Source organism: Venturia canescens, chromosome 2, assembly GCF_019457755.1.
Source record: "Venturia canescens isolate UGA chromosome 2, ASM1945775v1, whole genome shotgun sequence".
In the NCBI taxonomy this organism is placed as follows: Eukaryota; Metazoa; Arthropoda; class Insecta; order Hymenoptera; family Ichneumonidae; genus Venturia; species Venturia canescens.
The window spans coordinates 3,296,500-3,308,758 of NC_057422.1; the positions used below are offsets into that span (position 1 = coordinate 3,296,500).

Below are 12,259 nucleotides of genomic sequence, written 5' to 3' on the forward strand. Positions count from 1 at the left end.
TTACCTTTTTGGTTCTTATTTTCGTTTTTTGTTTTTTTTAAGAAAAATTTGTTCAAAGACGAAAGACATCGAAATTTGTATGGAAAAAATTTTTTTGCTGCGGTATGAAGCTACGGGTTCATTTCGTCGCTTCATACTTGAAACATTTTACATAATTAGATGCATCCCTAGCGGATTGTACGACCAGGATTTCTGAAGTATAATATATATATATAGCAATATTTTATGTATACAAAAAATCTGTGTTGTCCAAGTCCAATAAAAAGATTACTGCAATTTCGGTAGAGTAGCGGTGGCAGCTTCACATCTATAGCTAATGAGATTGTCAGTGTCAACGTAGTCTGACTTATTCATTGGTGCTGCTTGCACGTGAGTAGTTTTCGCCGTTTTCGCGTCTTCCATCGTAGCCATCGTAGCCTTTGTCGTAGTATCGTAGTATTTGGTAGTATTCACCTGACTATAGATAGTGCCTATGTTCACTTGACTGTCATGTGAGCAATATAGGTTATGTTCACTTACGTTGTCGCCAGGTCGCCAGTCAGGTCAGAGTAAACAGCTGTTCGGTGCTTTAATCGAAACGTCACCAGAAAAAGAAGAAACAAAAAAATTATATATAACTTTGACAGGAATTTTGAAAATGATTGAGGTAAGAATTCTAAGTGAATATTTTTCTTGCACGAACCGTATTTAAAACATTCATAAATATCCACGTTTGTGACATCTTGAGACGTGGATAATTTTCCGTGTATGTAAATTTTTTCCATCGTTCAGGAACAGAATATTCTCATCGATATAAACGCCGGAAAATTGTTGGACTGGCTCATCAACAGACGACATTGCAATAAAGGATGGCAATCTAATATTTTGACAATAAGAGAAAAAATCAACAATGCCATACAAGATATGCCTGTTCATGAAGGCATAGCGAAACTGCTCTCTGGAACACGTCAGTACATTGAATTCTTTTTTCTAATGATCCTCTCTTTTCCATATCATCATCTATGCCTATTCATGAAGAAGTCTTATTCAATTTCAGACATAAATTATTTTCACTGTAAGAAAATAATAGAAATTCTCAAAGAGACTGAAGCAGATTCGAAGAATTTGTTCGGTCGTTACGGATCGCAGAGAATGAAAGATTGGCAAGAAATATTGCGACTTTATGAAAAGGATAATTTATATTTGGCAGAGGCGGCCCAGATGCTTGTGAGAAACATAAATTACGAAGTACCCAGTTTCAAGAAACAGATACAAAAAATTGAGCAGACCGAAAATGTGAGCAAAACAATTTGGCCGGTTCAAATATCAAGCCGATCAATCTCAATCACAATAAACTTTCTCTTTTATCTTGCAGGAACTTGAGAAAAAAGAAGCAGAGTATAGAAAATCTGAGAAAACAGCACGGACGGAGTTCAACACTGTGTGCAAACAACTTGGTATTTCTGGTAATAGAATAAAACGAGAATTGGCTGAAAGAATCGTTGAACTGCCAGAGATTTATGAAAAGATAGCTGAGAAATCAAAATCCCTGGATGATGTTGTTGAATTTTATGAAGCATTTGTCGCATTTACACTGGGACTTCAACAAAGTCGGGGAAGAGTCTCGATGGTTAAATATCTCATAGGTAATCCGTTGTATTGCTTAATGATACAATATTTCATTTGAAATTCTGATAAAATTTGTCTACCATATCAGTGAGGGAGGGATTGAAATAAAAATTCAAGACACGGAATAACTCGATTTGTCTCTATTTCCGTCTTCATTCTAATTTCATGAAAGTTTTGTTTGTGTTTTCAAAATTACAGACAAAGGAAATACAACAACGTACGAATGGACGTACGGCGAGGCACCACTGACTGTTATCGAACCACCTTGGAACATCAATTTCGAGAACGAAGATGACGACAAAGTTGTTGAAGATGTTGTGAGTGAAAAACCGAAAGACAAAACTTTTTTTAAATTTCACGAAAATGATCGTTGTGTTAAACTCAGTTGTTCGATTAATCATTCGTAGATTGATTTCGGAGACGAGCAGCCCGGCGTAATTGATTTTGAAATATCAGACCTCAGTACAGGCGACAATAATTTGAACGTCGGGGATGCAATCGATTGGGGGAATTTGGAAATGGAAGATGCCGGTGAAGGCGAAATTGATTTCAATATTTCTCTGGAAGAATCTGGCATAGTCGTCGAAGCGGCGGGCCACGACGGCGGCACAGCAACCGGAAGTGAAGCTCTCACGATCCTTGACAATCCCACGACGAGAAACGACTTTATCGACGAATTATTCGAGGTGAAATTTTTTAACATATCAAAATTGTAAAAGTCCATTGAACTACATACATTTTTTTGCTTGAAATTTTAAATCGTCATGATAATTATTAAGCACTACACAAAAAAAGAAAATAATACAAAACTTTCATGCACATTCAAAATTTTTCGTTCAAATAAATCGTAATCCTATAAACGAGAATAAAACCTTTGTTTTTCAGCTGGAAGCCTTCCTAAAACTTCGTCTGTACGAGCTCAACAGAGGTTACAGCGACAATCTCTTGAGTATGAGTCAAATGCAAGAGGCTCCGCCGATCTTGCAGCTCGCGACTCAGGACAGCACACAAAACATGCTCGACAACGTTCAAGTACTCTTGACCGAAATTCTCGACAGCCGAGTACAGCACTTACACAACATCAAACATTCTCCGAGGTAATTCCCTTTCAATGAGCATACCCAGATTGCGTAAATTTCAAATATTTCCGAACAGGCAGAAATATTCATCAAAAAAACAATTAATTTGGAATAACCATTAAGCAAAATCATTTTTCCAACAGGTACGTTGACGTACTAACCGGCACACTCAAACAGAAGCTTTCCTTGGTTGACAAGATGGTATCGATGCAAAAGTTGGTTAAGCAGAGACGAGAAGAAGCTCGGGAACAAGCAATTTCACTGCAACCAATGCTGAAGCTCGTTATTCAGAGAACTCGGGAACTCCAAAACGAAGTAAGACATCATGAAATGTTTCTTTTTAGTAATTCGAACGAAAATACCTGCTCGTAAAGATAGCAACAGGAGCAATGAACTAATCACCGATGTTTCATCCACAGATCGAACAGGACATATCAAAGAAGTACAAGAATCGTGTGGTTCGGTTGACAGGAGGAGTGAATGCTCTGTGAAATAAGAGACGTCACTACGATGTAAATAATACGAAATCGAATTGTGAATAAAGGTAATTTTTCATTCACGACGACTATAATGTAATTAGTTTCTACAGCGACTTCGATTATTTCATCCTCCATGCAATCTTTAATCCTTCCTTTTGATAATTTCGTCCACTAAAAAGAACGAGTTTCCTGTAAGCAGCTACACATGTTCCAGATTCTTCAGCTATTTTTACGACGCTGAAGTTTGCAACGTTGGAGTCCAACGAAATGAAGGAAAAAAATATTTGTGATTCACGAATTTTTTATTTTACGAAATATCGGTACAGGTTGAAAAACTACTAATTGCATATTTGTCAGGGAACGAAATTGCAGAATTACTGAAATTATTGGAGGGTCTTTTACATCATTTTGTTGAACTCCAACTTTGCAAACTTCAACGTCATCTATTTTTCATAGATAATGAGTTTTTTAAAAGATTTTTTGCCTCATGAGGATAACTCTACACTACGAAAGTTTCCATATTTTGAGATTTTTTCATTCAGAATGAATTTTTCGTATGCTTGATGATCGCTTGTCCCGAATTTATCTTTTTTTGTGAAAAGAAGTTTAATATATTTGTTCATGCCCCAAAAAATGAGTTTGCAGTGTAAACAATATAAAAAAAATTTGTTCATTAAATTTTTAAATAAAAAAATGAAGAATTTTAGTTTTTTTGGTATTTGACACATGCGTAACCCCTCGAATTCTTTTCGTCATGAACCTTGAGGTGATCGCGTGAATGAATGACAATTAAACGTCGAATTGTTGAAGTTTTTGTTGTACAGCCCGTAGGTTTTGGTAACTTTAGTTTTTATCCTTAAACTTATTACAGTCTGATAGCACGTAGGGTGAAAAAAGGAGCAAAGGTTAAAAAATCATGAATATGTTTTGTATCAAACGCCAGGGCGACGTAGTGCAAACCGCTTTGGAAGTTGGACATGGAAACCGTCTCAGGCATTCGGACAGGGCTCTGTCACATTCGCACAAACGTTGAGCGCACGATCCGGAACCGCCCCATTTACCGTGCTCGACGGCTGAAAAAAAAAACAAAATGTTGCTAATAAAAATGCAAATTAAGGAAGAAATATAAATGGAGAAAATATTCACTCACCGCAGATTGGTCTGTAGCCTCGGTAACACTTCCAGTAATAAGGTACAAAATACTGAAGAAAACTCGGACACTCTGTTGCGTCGTAACACCGATCATGCATTCTGCAACATCTGTAAATACAAAATATCTAAAGTTAGATTTTTTAAAAACTTTTCGAAAATATCCAACGTTCCCCTGTTTTTCTCAGTAAAATTCATTAATCTGAAAAAGCCAATATTTTTATGGAAACTAAGGCCCGAACCTTTTCAGAACTTCTTTATTCGTTTTATGCGTCATGATGGAAAAATCTGCAGTTATTTTATAATAAATTTTCAATGTCAATCATTTAGCGAGTTGTATATCAAAGTCGTGCATCGAAAATGTGCAATATTTTAAAAATTCAGTTGCTCAAATATGATCTGTGGGTTTATAAAATGATTTTCATTTTTATTTTTATTCTTAAAGATGAGATTCGTCTGAAATGAGGGTGCTTAAAAAGAGTGAATAATTTAGAGTAAAACAAATGTTTGGAAATGAAACTCAATTCGAAATAAACCATAAAAAATAATCTCAAAAAATATTGTCAATATTGACATTTTCATTATGCTAATGAATTATTTCCTTCTTGTTCAGAGTGGTGAAAAGTCGCAGTGAATGGAACGTTTGGCACGAACGTATTAGCGAGTGTTTTTGTGTGTACACATGAATTTTCGTCGAACGCTAAATTGTCTTCAATTTTTCACCAGTCCGGAGGGAGCTCGAAATGTAAGAGAGTGGAAATCGTGAGGAGAATTCGTTTCTTACTGATCGATGCCATCGACCGCGGATCCGGAGCCGAGGAAGCCGCAGTAGCATCCGTAACCTTTGTAAGAGATCGGGTTGCATCCGGTGGCGCAAACGACCATGTTGTAAAGATGAACGACGCTTCTTCTCGATCGATTATGCGACGTCGATCGAACGCCACTCGAGCTAACGTTGCAATTTCCGTCGAGCGGTGACTGCGAGCGAACTCCTCCCCGTGAGTTCCTCAAATCTTTGGAATCGTTGCGGAATCCCCAAGGATCTCCGCTGTGACCGATCAAAACATCTCGACCGGAAATCAAATTTCGTGACATTATTGCCTCGAGACTTTTCCGTATCGTCTGAGTCCGGTGGGCTTCTGTTGGTTTTCGAAACTCCGAAACAACGTGACCTGCAACAATTTCATTTTTTTTACATCGAATGGCTCATTGCCCACTCACGAGACCGTTAATCAATCGAATTTTCTACACTTTTCGCGCGACTGGAAAAGCAGAAAAGTTTTCTCCAATAAATATGTCTCGGTTTATAATTCTTCGGATAAATCGCCAGCAAACTCAACCTTCTATAATCTCTTTTATTTTTCGATGCAGTTATGTTTATAGACTAACACAAATGCTCCTCTGTGCTCCTAAACCTCGCGTGTCTCACTTTCATATTCTCCGCTCGGTTTATCCGCAGTGGATGTACACAAATAATTCCACAATACAAACTCAATGAGACATGGATATATGAGCCTGCAGACTTGAAAACACATTTCTATGAGTCAATCTCGCCATTTTTTAATTCCCCTACAAAATTCATCTTCAAAGATTTCACGAGTACAATAACTTCGTACGAATTTCTAAGCTTTTGTTGGAGCGATGAACGATGATTGGACGCACGCATGTGCGAGACGCGAATCTTGCTCTCAATGATGCTCCATTATTTCAATTCGATGTTGCCTCGAAAAATCATCATTCGTTTGATGTTCGGTATTTGGCGAATTGCCAGAAATTTCAACAGAAATTCATGGATTTTGAGATCCTTCGAAAACTAATTTGCCATTTAAAAACTCTTGCAATCGATGTCGAACTTTTTTAATCTTCGTTAAATTCCTATGTCGACTTTTTCAACAGGCTTGATTTGAAAAACTATTCGTCAACAGTTCAGATTTTTGTTTTCTCGATATTGAAAATCTCTTGAACTTTGTTCACTTTTTGGCTGACGTTTTGGCAGTTTCGACTGTTTAAAAAAACCCCGGAATTCCGATAATCCATTTGGCTGACTAAGAGACTTTTGTTTCCTGCATATTATCTTTTTCCTTCGAGAATGAATATTGCTTTCGGAGAATAGTAAAATTGAGGATTAAACTTTCGCACAATTCACGAGTCCGAAGTAAATTGAGAGTGGTAAAAAGAATAATATAAAAAAGTAAGAGAATAAAGAAAGAAGCGAATAATTTTTGTTCAACTCTCACTCGGCTGAGATTGTCTGGCAGCGATTGTGTTCGCAGTGAATAATATGAAATTTCTTTTTTCATTTACATCAATGCTCAGAGTTTTGATCTCCCGAGCGACTTTTCACCTGACGCACGAGTCTTTTCCCTCGTAGCGATCTCAGCACTCATCATTACCGGCTAATTTTTCTTCACGAAACTTTAAAGAGGGGAAAAATAAAAAAAGAAGAAAAACCTTCGGAGTAGCCGGCTCGCGAATAGCGGTCAGTGCGTAAACGACGAACTCTGTAACTGTACAAGTTCGTCACGGTCAGTGTTACACTCCTCGCCAGCGATTGCGAGCGAGCAATCACGAGCACTCGAGTGTAAGGGACTCGCCGAGATTCCATTAAATTTGAATCATCCTCGTTCCCTCTCTCTTCCCTCTTGCTCTCTCACACTCTCCCTTGGAGTCTCAAAAAGTGCACGGCACTTTTCCGCTTCTTACGATTCTTCAATCCAAAATCTCGTATCACAATAATATTGAAATGAACGAGTCTGCAGGAGACACCGAAGGAAGGAAAGACAGTCTAATTTTCGCTGTTATCCTAACTGAAGTTCGACAGGCTTTGAGCTAGCCAAAGTGCACATTATTACTGTTTTTATTCGTTGCAAAAATGTAGTAATACCGCACGGATGCGTGCACTTTTCGTAATGGGCAATGAGTTTCTAGGCACGAGGCACAATTTATCGTATGCCAGCTGCTTAATAACAATAATCTTCACGAATATCATCATAATAATGATAAAAGTGATCGTATGTAACTGTGATTACATTGCGATTCAAGATTCAGCCTATATTACACTCGTCTCGTAAACGGCTCGAATAAATTGCTTTATTACATGGCCGGACGATCGAAGTGACTCGTCGTCGGTGGCACTCAGCGATTTGTCGATTATCGTGATTTAGTGTCTGGTTTTTTGAGTTTTTTTTTGGAACGACGGAAATTCTTTGGAAAAAAAGAAATTCAGTTTACGCTTTAGAATGGTGCTTTCGGGTCGATGCTTCTTCTCGGACACTCTCGTTTCGCGGAGTCAGAGAGCGTTCATTGCTCCTCTTTTTTATTTAGTGTCCAACACTCTGACCTCGGCCGTGAAAAGTGTTGAATGCGTGTGCTCGAAACTGCTCGATTTCCTTGGCACTTTGAGATCGCTGTGAATTTTTATTTCTTCAAAGTGACGAAGTAAACAACGTTTTTTTCTTTATCTCAATCTGAATCTTCGATAATCTCGTTGGAGAATGTTAAAATGGACGAGAAAATGGACGCTTTCGATGGGGGATTATCGCGCACTGCGAATCGGAGCGAAATGGATGAGATTAAAAATGGGAAATGAGAGGGAAGCTCAATCCGAATGATTAATTTCGAAATAAATTTTTATCGCCAACATTATCGTCGTATTTTTGGAAGCAGGAAATTTCTCGATCGTTATCGAGGCTCCACGGGAGTCGAATCTCGAGCTCGAGCATTTTTCGGCGTCATGCCAATGCCACGAATTGGTTCGAACGAACCGGCAGCGACGCAGCATCGAAAATTCGTTCGAACGATGTGGGTCTTTGGGTTACGAGGCATTCGCGAAGCACGAAACATTCTCTCAGGAGTTTCAAATCTCTTATAGTCATGACGGACTCGCAGTATATAATATATCGTGTGAAACGCGTTAATTAACGAAGCCTTCTCGTGTGCGTGTGCTCCGCAAAGTCAATAGATGCTATAACAAGGTGTGCACAATCCTTCCATTGAATTAGAATTCCCATGCAGCCGCCTACGGGCCCGGAAAATTGTTTAGTAATCTTGCTGTACCTGTATACACCCTCACGGATTATAAAGTCCAACATTATTAATAAGCTTCGCTAACTCTGTGATGTACGATTTCATTACACTGTAATTGCCATTATTTAATTGTTGTCATGGAATTATCACTCAGGCGTAAAAGGGATTTATCGATTTGGAGGTGAATTCATGGAAATGTACTTTGTACGATGAAAGTTTGATGGAGCCAACCATTGTCGCGACTGGTTTAGCTCGTTCATTCAAATTTAAAAATTTTTCCAGATGATTCAACGGACAAAAGCCAAGTGATTTTGTTCCAACGAGCTGCAAATTTCATTTGCTCACGCTTACTTTTTAGCTGCCCCAATCAATGGTTGATTGAATCTCAATTATGATGCTGAAGTTTGCAACTTTGGAAGTCAACGAAATGATCTAAAAAATCCTCTATTAATTCTAGAATACTTCGATTTGCTTTCCTGCACAATTTGCAATTCGTAGGCTTTTCAACCTGCACCGATACTTCGTGAAATGAATAATTGGTAGATTACAAATGTTTTTTTCGTTCGTTTCGTTGGACTCCAACGCTGCAAAGTTTAGCGTCGTTCTCGATTAGCGAATCGTGTTGATGGTACTCGTTCTGATGAATAAATTAGTTAATTTCCACGATATTTTACTTCGTTAACAGGAATTCGTTGAGCAGCACCAAAGCTCTGTTGGTTAGATCAATAACGTTTTTATAAATTGTGTCCTCTGATCTCAGCAATATTTTGTGGTTAAAATTGAATATTGTTTGTCTCGATTTACTTTTATCAGGGCGTTTTTTTCAGCTGGGGCAATTCGATGGAATTTATTGCGAGTTTTATTGTGAGATTGGTCCACTGGTACGTTTTCTGCAGAATCGAGAGTCGACTAATGGATGTTTCGAACCTGCACAGAGCTAATTCGTGCGGTGGGAATGATTTCTTTGACTGTTCTCTTGTTTGTTTTTGAACAAATGATTTTACGAGGCAGGAAGAGTCGAGAGGAGGATTTACGAGAGCAAAATGTAGCTGGCAGAAGCGGTGGAGAAGCGCACGTGCATAAAGTCGTCGGTGGGTGCTTCATCTGCATTTATTTCGTTCATTCTTCGCGGAAGAATTCGAAGCTTGGGGAATAAGAAAGGCTCGTTGGGAAACTTGAACTTTCGGTTTCTTCTTGGCCGAGTTAAATCCGGCAGTTTATCGTTTCACATGTTTTCACCATTGAATAAACTCGAACGTACAAATCAAGTGGAAAGGAATGTTCGTTACCTTGTGCGTTGAACGTGAGTGTAGTCAGTAGTGCGAGGGAGATCCCGATTGACCTTATTCTATGAAATCCACGTGGGATCGCCGATGAAATTTCGACGGGGCACATCGAACGCACTTGCACAATGGAGCACGGTTCAGAGGAAACGACCGGGGCGTGTTGGTAATCGTCGAAAAACTATTTCAACGCTCGTCATCGTTTTTCACCCAATTTTTTACTGTCGTTCTGCCCCCTCATTTTTAACCCCGAATATTTTTCACGTCAATTCACTCTCGTCGATCGAGGAACGAAAAAAAAGAAAACCGATGAGTTATCGATCTTTCGCTCGTTTTTCACTCTCCTCGAATCACCGCAAAATTGAGTTTCTTCATATTATAAATATGAAAATGTTGCCCCGACGAGCTTCGAGCCGGTCACCGAACGCTAACCGCCTGCTTCAGACGGAACTTTATTACTGAAATCTTTTCCAATGCAAACTCAACCCGCTCGCCACCTTCTTTGTGTACTTTTTGAACTTCTTTTTTCACCCCCAATGAGAATGTAACGAGCTATCGAAAATCCCGAGTCTTGTCCCCTCGTCGTCGCTCCGACACGAAGAATGACAAGGATCACGACGCGACCGTCGAGTCGAAGCAAACGCCGCGAAACTGGATGAGGAAGGCGAATCGTCCGTGCGTTCAGCTGCCGTTACAGTTCTCCGAGATGCGTTTTCCTACACTTTCACTCTACACGCTCTTCTTTGACTCCCGCGAGTGTCCTCCGATTGTGGAAAGAGACTTTATCTTCGGAATCAACTTTGCCGGACCGTTATTCACTGCGTCGTTGCTAAATCGGATTCGCGCTTATTTCATTAAACGGATTCCGAAGGGAATCGAACTTTGGCCACAAAATACTTTGATTTCATGCTCATTACTCATTACGGATGAATTAAACTCTCGGAAATGGATTTTCAACGGAAACATTTACGAAGGGAATCACATATTTTTGAAAATATTCTCGGCGATCGATCGAAAAACGTTTTTTCCTTGAGTCTCGACATTTTCGTCTCGAAAAATGCCAGAAAACAAAGTGAAAGGACACTGCGACTAATCAACTTCGAGGGAAACGACACCATTTCAGACGTTGGAAGATTTTCTATAAAATACAGAAATCCAAAAATTTCGTTTCGTTTCAACAAAACAGCCTCGAATAAAATTTATTCAAAGAACAAAAGTGGCCTTATCTGCATGGTTTTTTTTGTCAGCGAAGTGGCAAAAATGAGAAATTAAGTGCTCGGATTCTCATGACCGGAAGCTTTATTTTCTCACAGTCGACATTGCGAATGACAAAATCCATTGAACCTCGGGTGACTGGGACACCGAGAATAATGAGAGATTTCGCTGATAAGAGCTCTCGGTTTTCGGGTGAATCATGTGACAAGGTACCTGAAGAATAATTGAAGTTTCGCAAAATTGTTCAGAGTTTGTAAAGATCATTCTGCGAAGTCAAACTTTCTCAAGATTAAATAAACGTTTGTAAAAAAAAAAAGATTTTTTTAGTTACTGAGAAATCACAGATGAAGTGGATCTTAAACGTGTTATTTGGCGTTAGTTATTAGTCGAAAAACGAATGAAAAAGTACGTGGCAAAAAGAATGCACGCAAAAAATTTTTCGTTCAAAACATCTGAAAAACTATAAAAAAGAAACGTTTGAAGAAACTTGGCAAGAAGATGTGCAGGCACAAAGATCATCCAAAAAACGTTACATTCTAAAATAAGGAATAGAAACAGTTTAGAATCAAATTTCCTTCAGCCGCCTGCGAAGTTATTTGAGAATGGCAACACTTCGCCAAAATAACACGAACGAAGAATTCGACAACATACAAATAGAATAATTTTATAATCGCAGTACATTTTTGTTCGAGGGATAAATTGAGTATAAATATAAAAATCAAAATTGATTAAAATTATTTTGGTAAAACAATTTTTTCAATTCTATGGTACAATTACTGAATACATTGGGAAGTGAACAATTATTTTCGCCCCTCATTAAATACAGGTCAGCGAGTATTGTGAAATCTATTATGAATTATAGTTCATCGAAATGTGATAATGCTACGACCATTAGCCATGGCCTGGAACAATTAATATATTCTAGTCTTTAAGGGCGGGCTAACGTCTATTCGGTGGAAAGAAGGCCCAATTTTAAGCCTTTTTTTAGACTGGGAGTCACAAAACTAGAAAATTTCTTTCATCATTCATGCAACTATATCAGAATCGTGAGTTATTATTTGGATTATAAATATGAAAGCCTGCGAGGAGAACAGCTTTTTTTCATGTATTCACATAAGTTGTTAGAAGATCTCGGAGATGACAGAAAATCACGTTGATGGAATATTCGTTATGTACTCCTATGTACTCGAATCAAATTTTGTGAAGATACCTGTTGTTGTCAGTTGACGTTGATCTCGAATAATTAAAGTGTGAAAAGCAAAAAAATCTTGATAATGTTCAGGCTTTTAGAATTTTGAAAATACAAATACCAAATTTTGAAAATACAAATACCGATAGTCATGTCTCCCATTCATTAAAATACGATCCTGGAAAATGGGGCAGTTAAGTACAAAAGGTTTGTCCAATGGTAATTTAATGA

At 38.3% G+C, this 12,259-nt stretch overlaps 2 protein-coding genes across 3 annotated transcripts; one reads left to right on the top strand and one right to left on the bottom strand.

The window, feature by feature from the left end:
- The first annotated feature begins 290 nt into the window (after positions 1-290).
- Positions 291-4,888, top strand: LOC122407084 (CDK5 regulatory subunit-associated protein 3). Its single transcript, XM_043413065.1, has 11 exons — positions 291-369; positions 531-646; positions 772-946; positions 1,037-1,275; positions 1,355-1,625; positions 1,807-1,925; positions 2,016-2,294; positions 2,494-2,705; positions 2,831-3,002; positions 3,107-3,231; positions 4,110-4,888. The coding sequence occupies exons 2-10, from the start codon at positions 638-640 to the stop codon at positions 3,176-3,178; spliced, it is 1,548 nt and encodes a 515-aa protein (XP_043269000.1). The 5' UTR covers positions 291-369; positions 531-637; the 3' UTR covers positions 3,179-3,231; positions 4,110-4,888.
- Positions 3,999-10,275, bottom strand: LOC122407085 (uncharacterized). Of its 2 annotated transcripts, none has more exons than XM_043413067.1 (4): positions 9,631-10,275; positions 5,100-5,487; positions 4,317-4,426; positions 3,999-4,239 (listed from the first exon to the last, which is right to left on the bottom strand). In XM_043413067.1, exons 1-4 carry the CDS (start codon positions 9,734-9,736, stop codon positions 4,073-4,075), a joined length of 771 nt encoding a protein of 256 aa, XP_043269002.1. In that variant the 5' UTR covers positions 9,737-10,275; the 3' UTR covers positions 3,999-4,072. The 2 variants fall into 2 exon arrangements, with proteins under 2 accessions (XP_043269002.1, XP_043269001.1); XM_043413066.1 differs by lacking the exon at positions 9,631-10,275 and adding an exon at positions 6,767-6,976.
- Between the last annotated feature and the right edge of the window lie 1,984 nt (positions 10,276-12,259).

Bases quoted from the DNA above. Each gene is read 5' to 3' on its own strand.
- LOC122407084 (XM_043413065.1), top strand. The intron at 1,276-1,354 runs GTGAGCAAAACA...TTTATCTTGCAG, and splicing joins AAATTGAGCAGACCGAAAAT to GAACTTGAGAAAAAAGAAGC. The intron at 2,706-2,830 runs GTAATTCCCTTT...TTTTTCCAACAG, and splicing joins AACATCAAACATTCTCCGAG to GTACGTTGACGTACTAACCG.
- LOC122407085 (XM_043413066.1), bottom strand. From the start codon at position 6,920: ATGGAATCTCGGCGAGTCCCTTACACTCGAGTGCTCGTGATTGCTCGC. The intron at 5,488-6,766 runs GTTTTTCTTCTT...AAATTGTTGCAG, and splicing joins GCGAGCCGGCTACTCCGAAG to GTCACGTTGTTTCGGAGTTT. The intron at 4,240-4,316 runs GTGAGTGAATAT...TTTTTTTTTCAG, and splicing joins AGGCTACAGACCAATCTGCG to CCGTCGAGCACGGTAAATGG.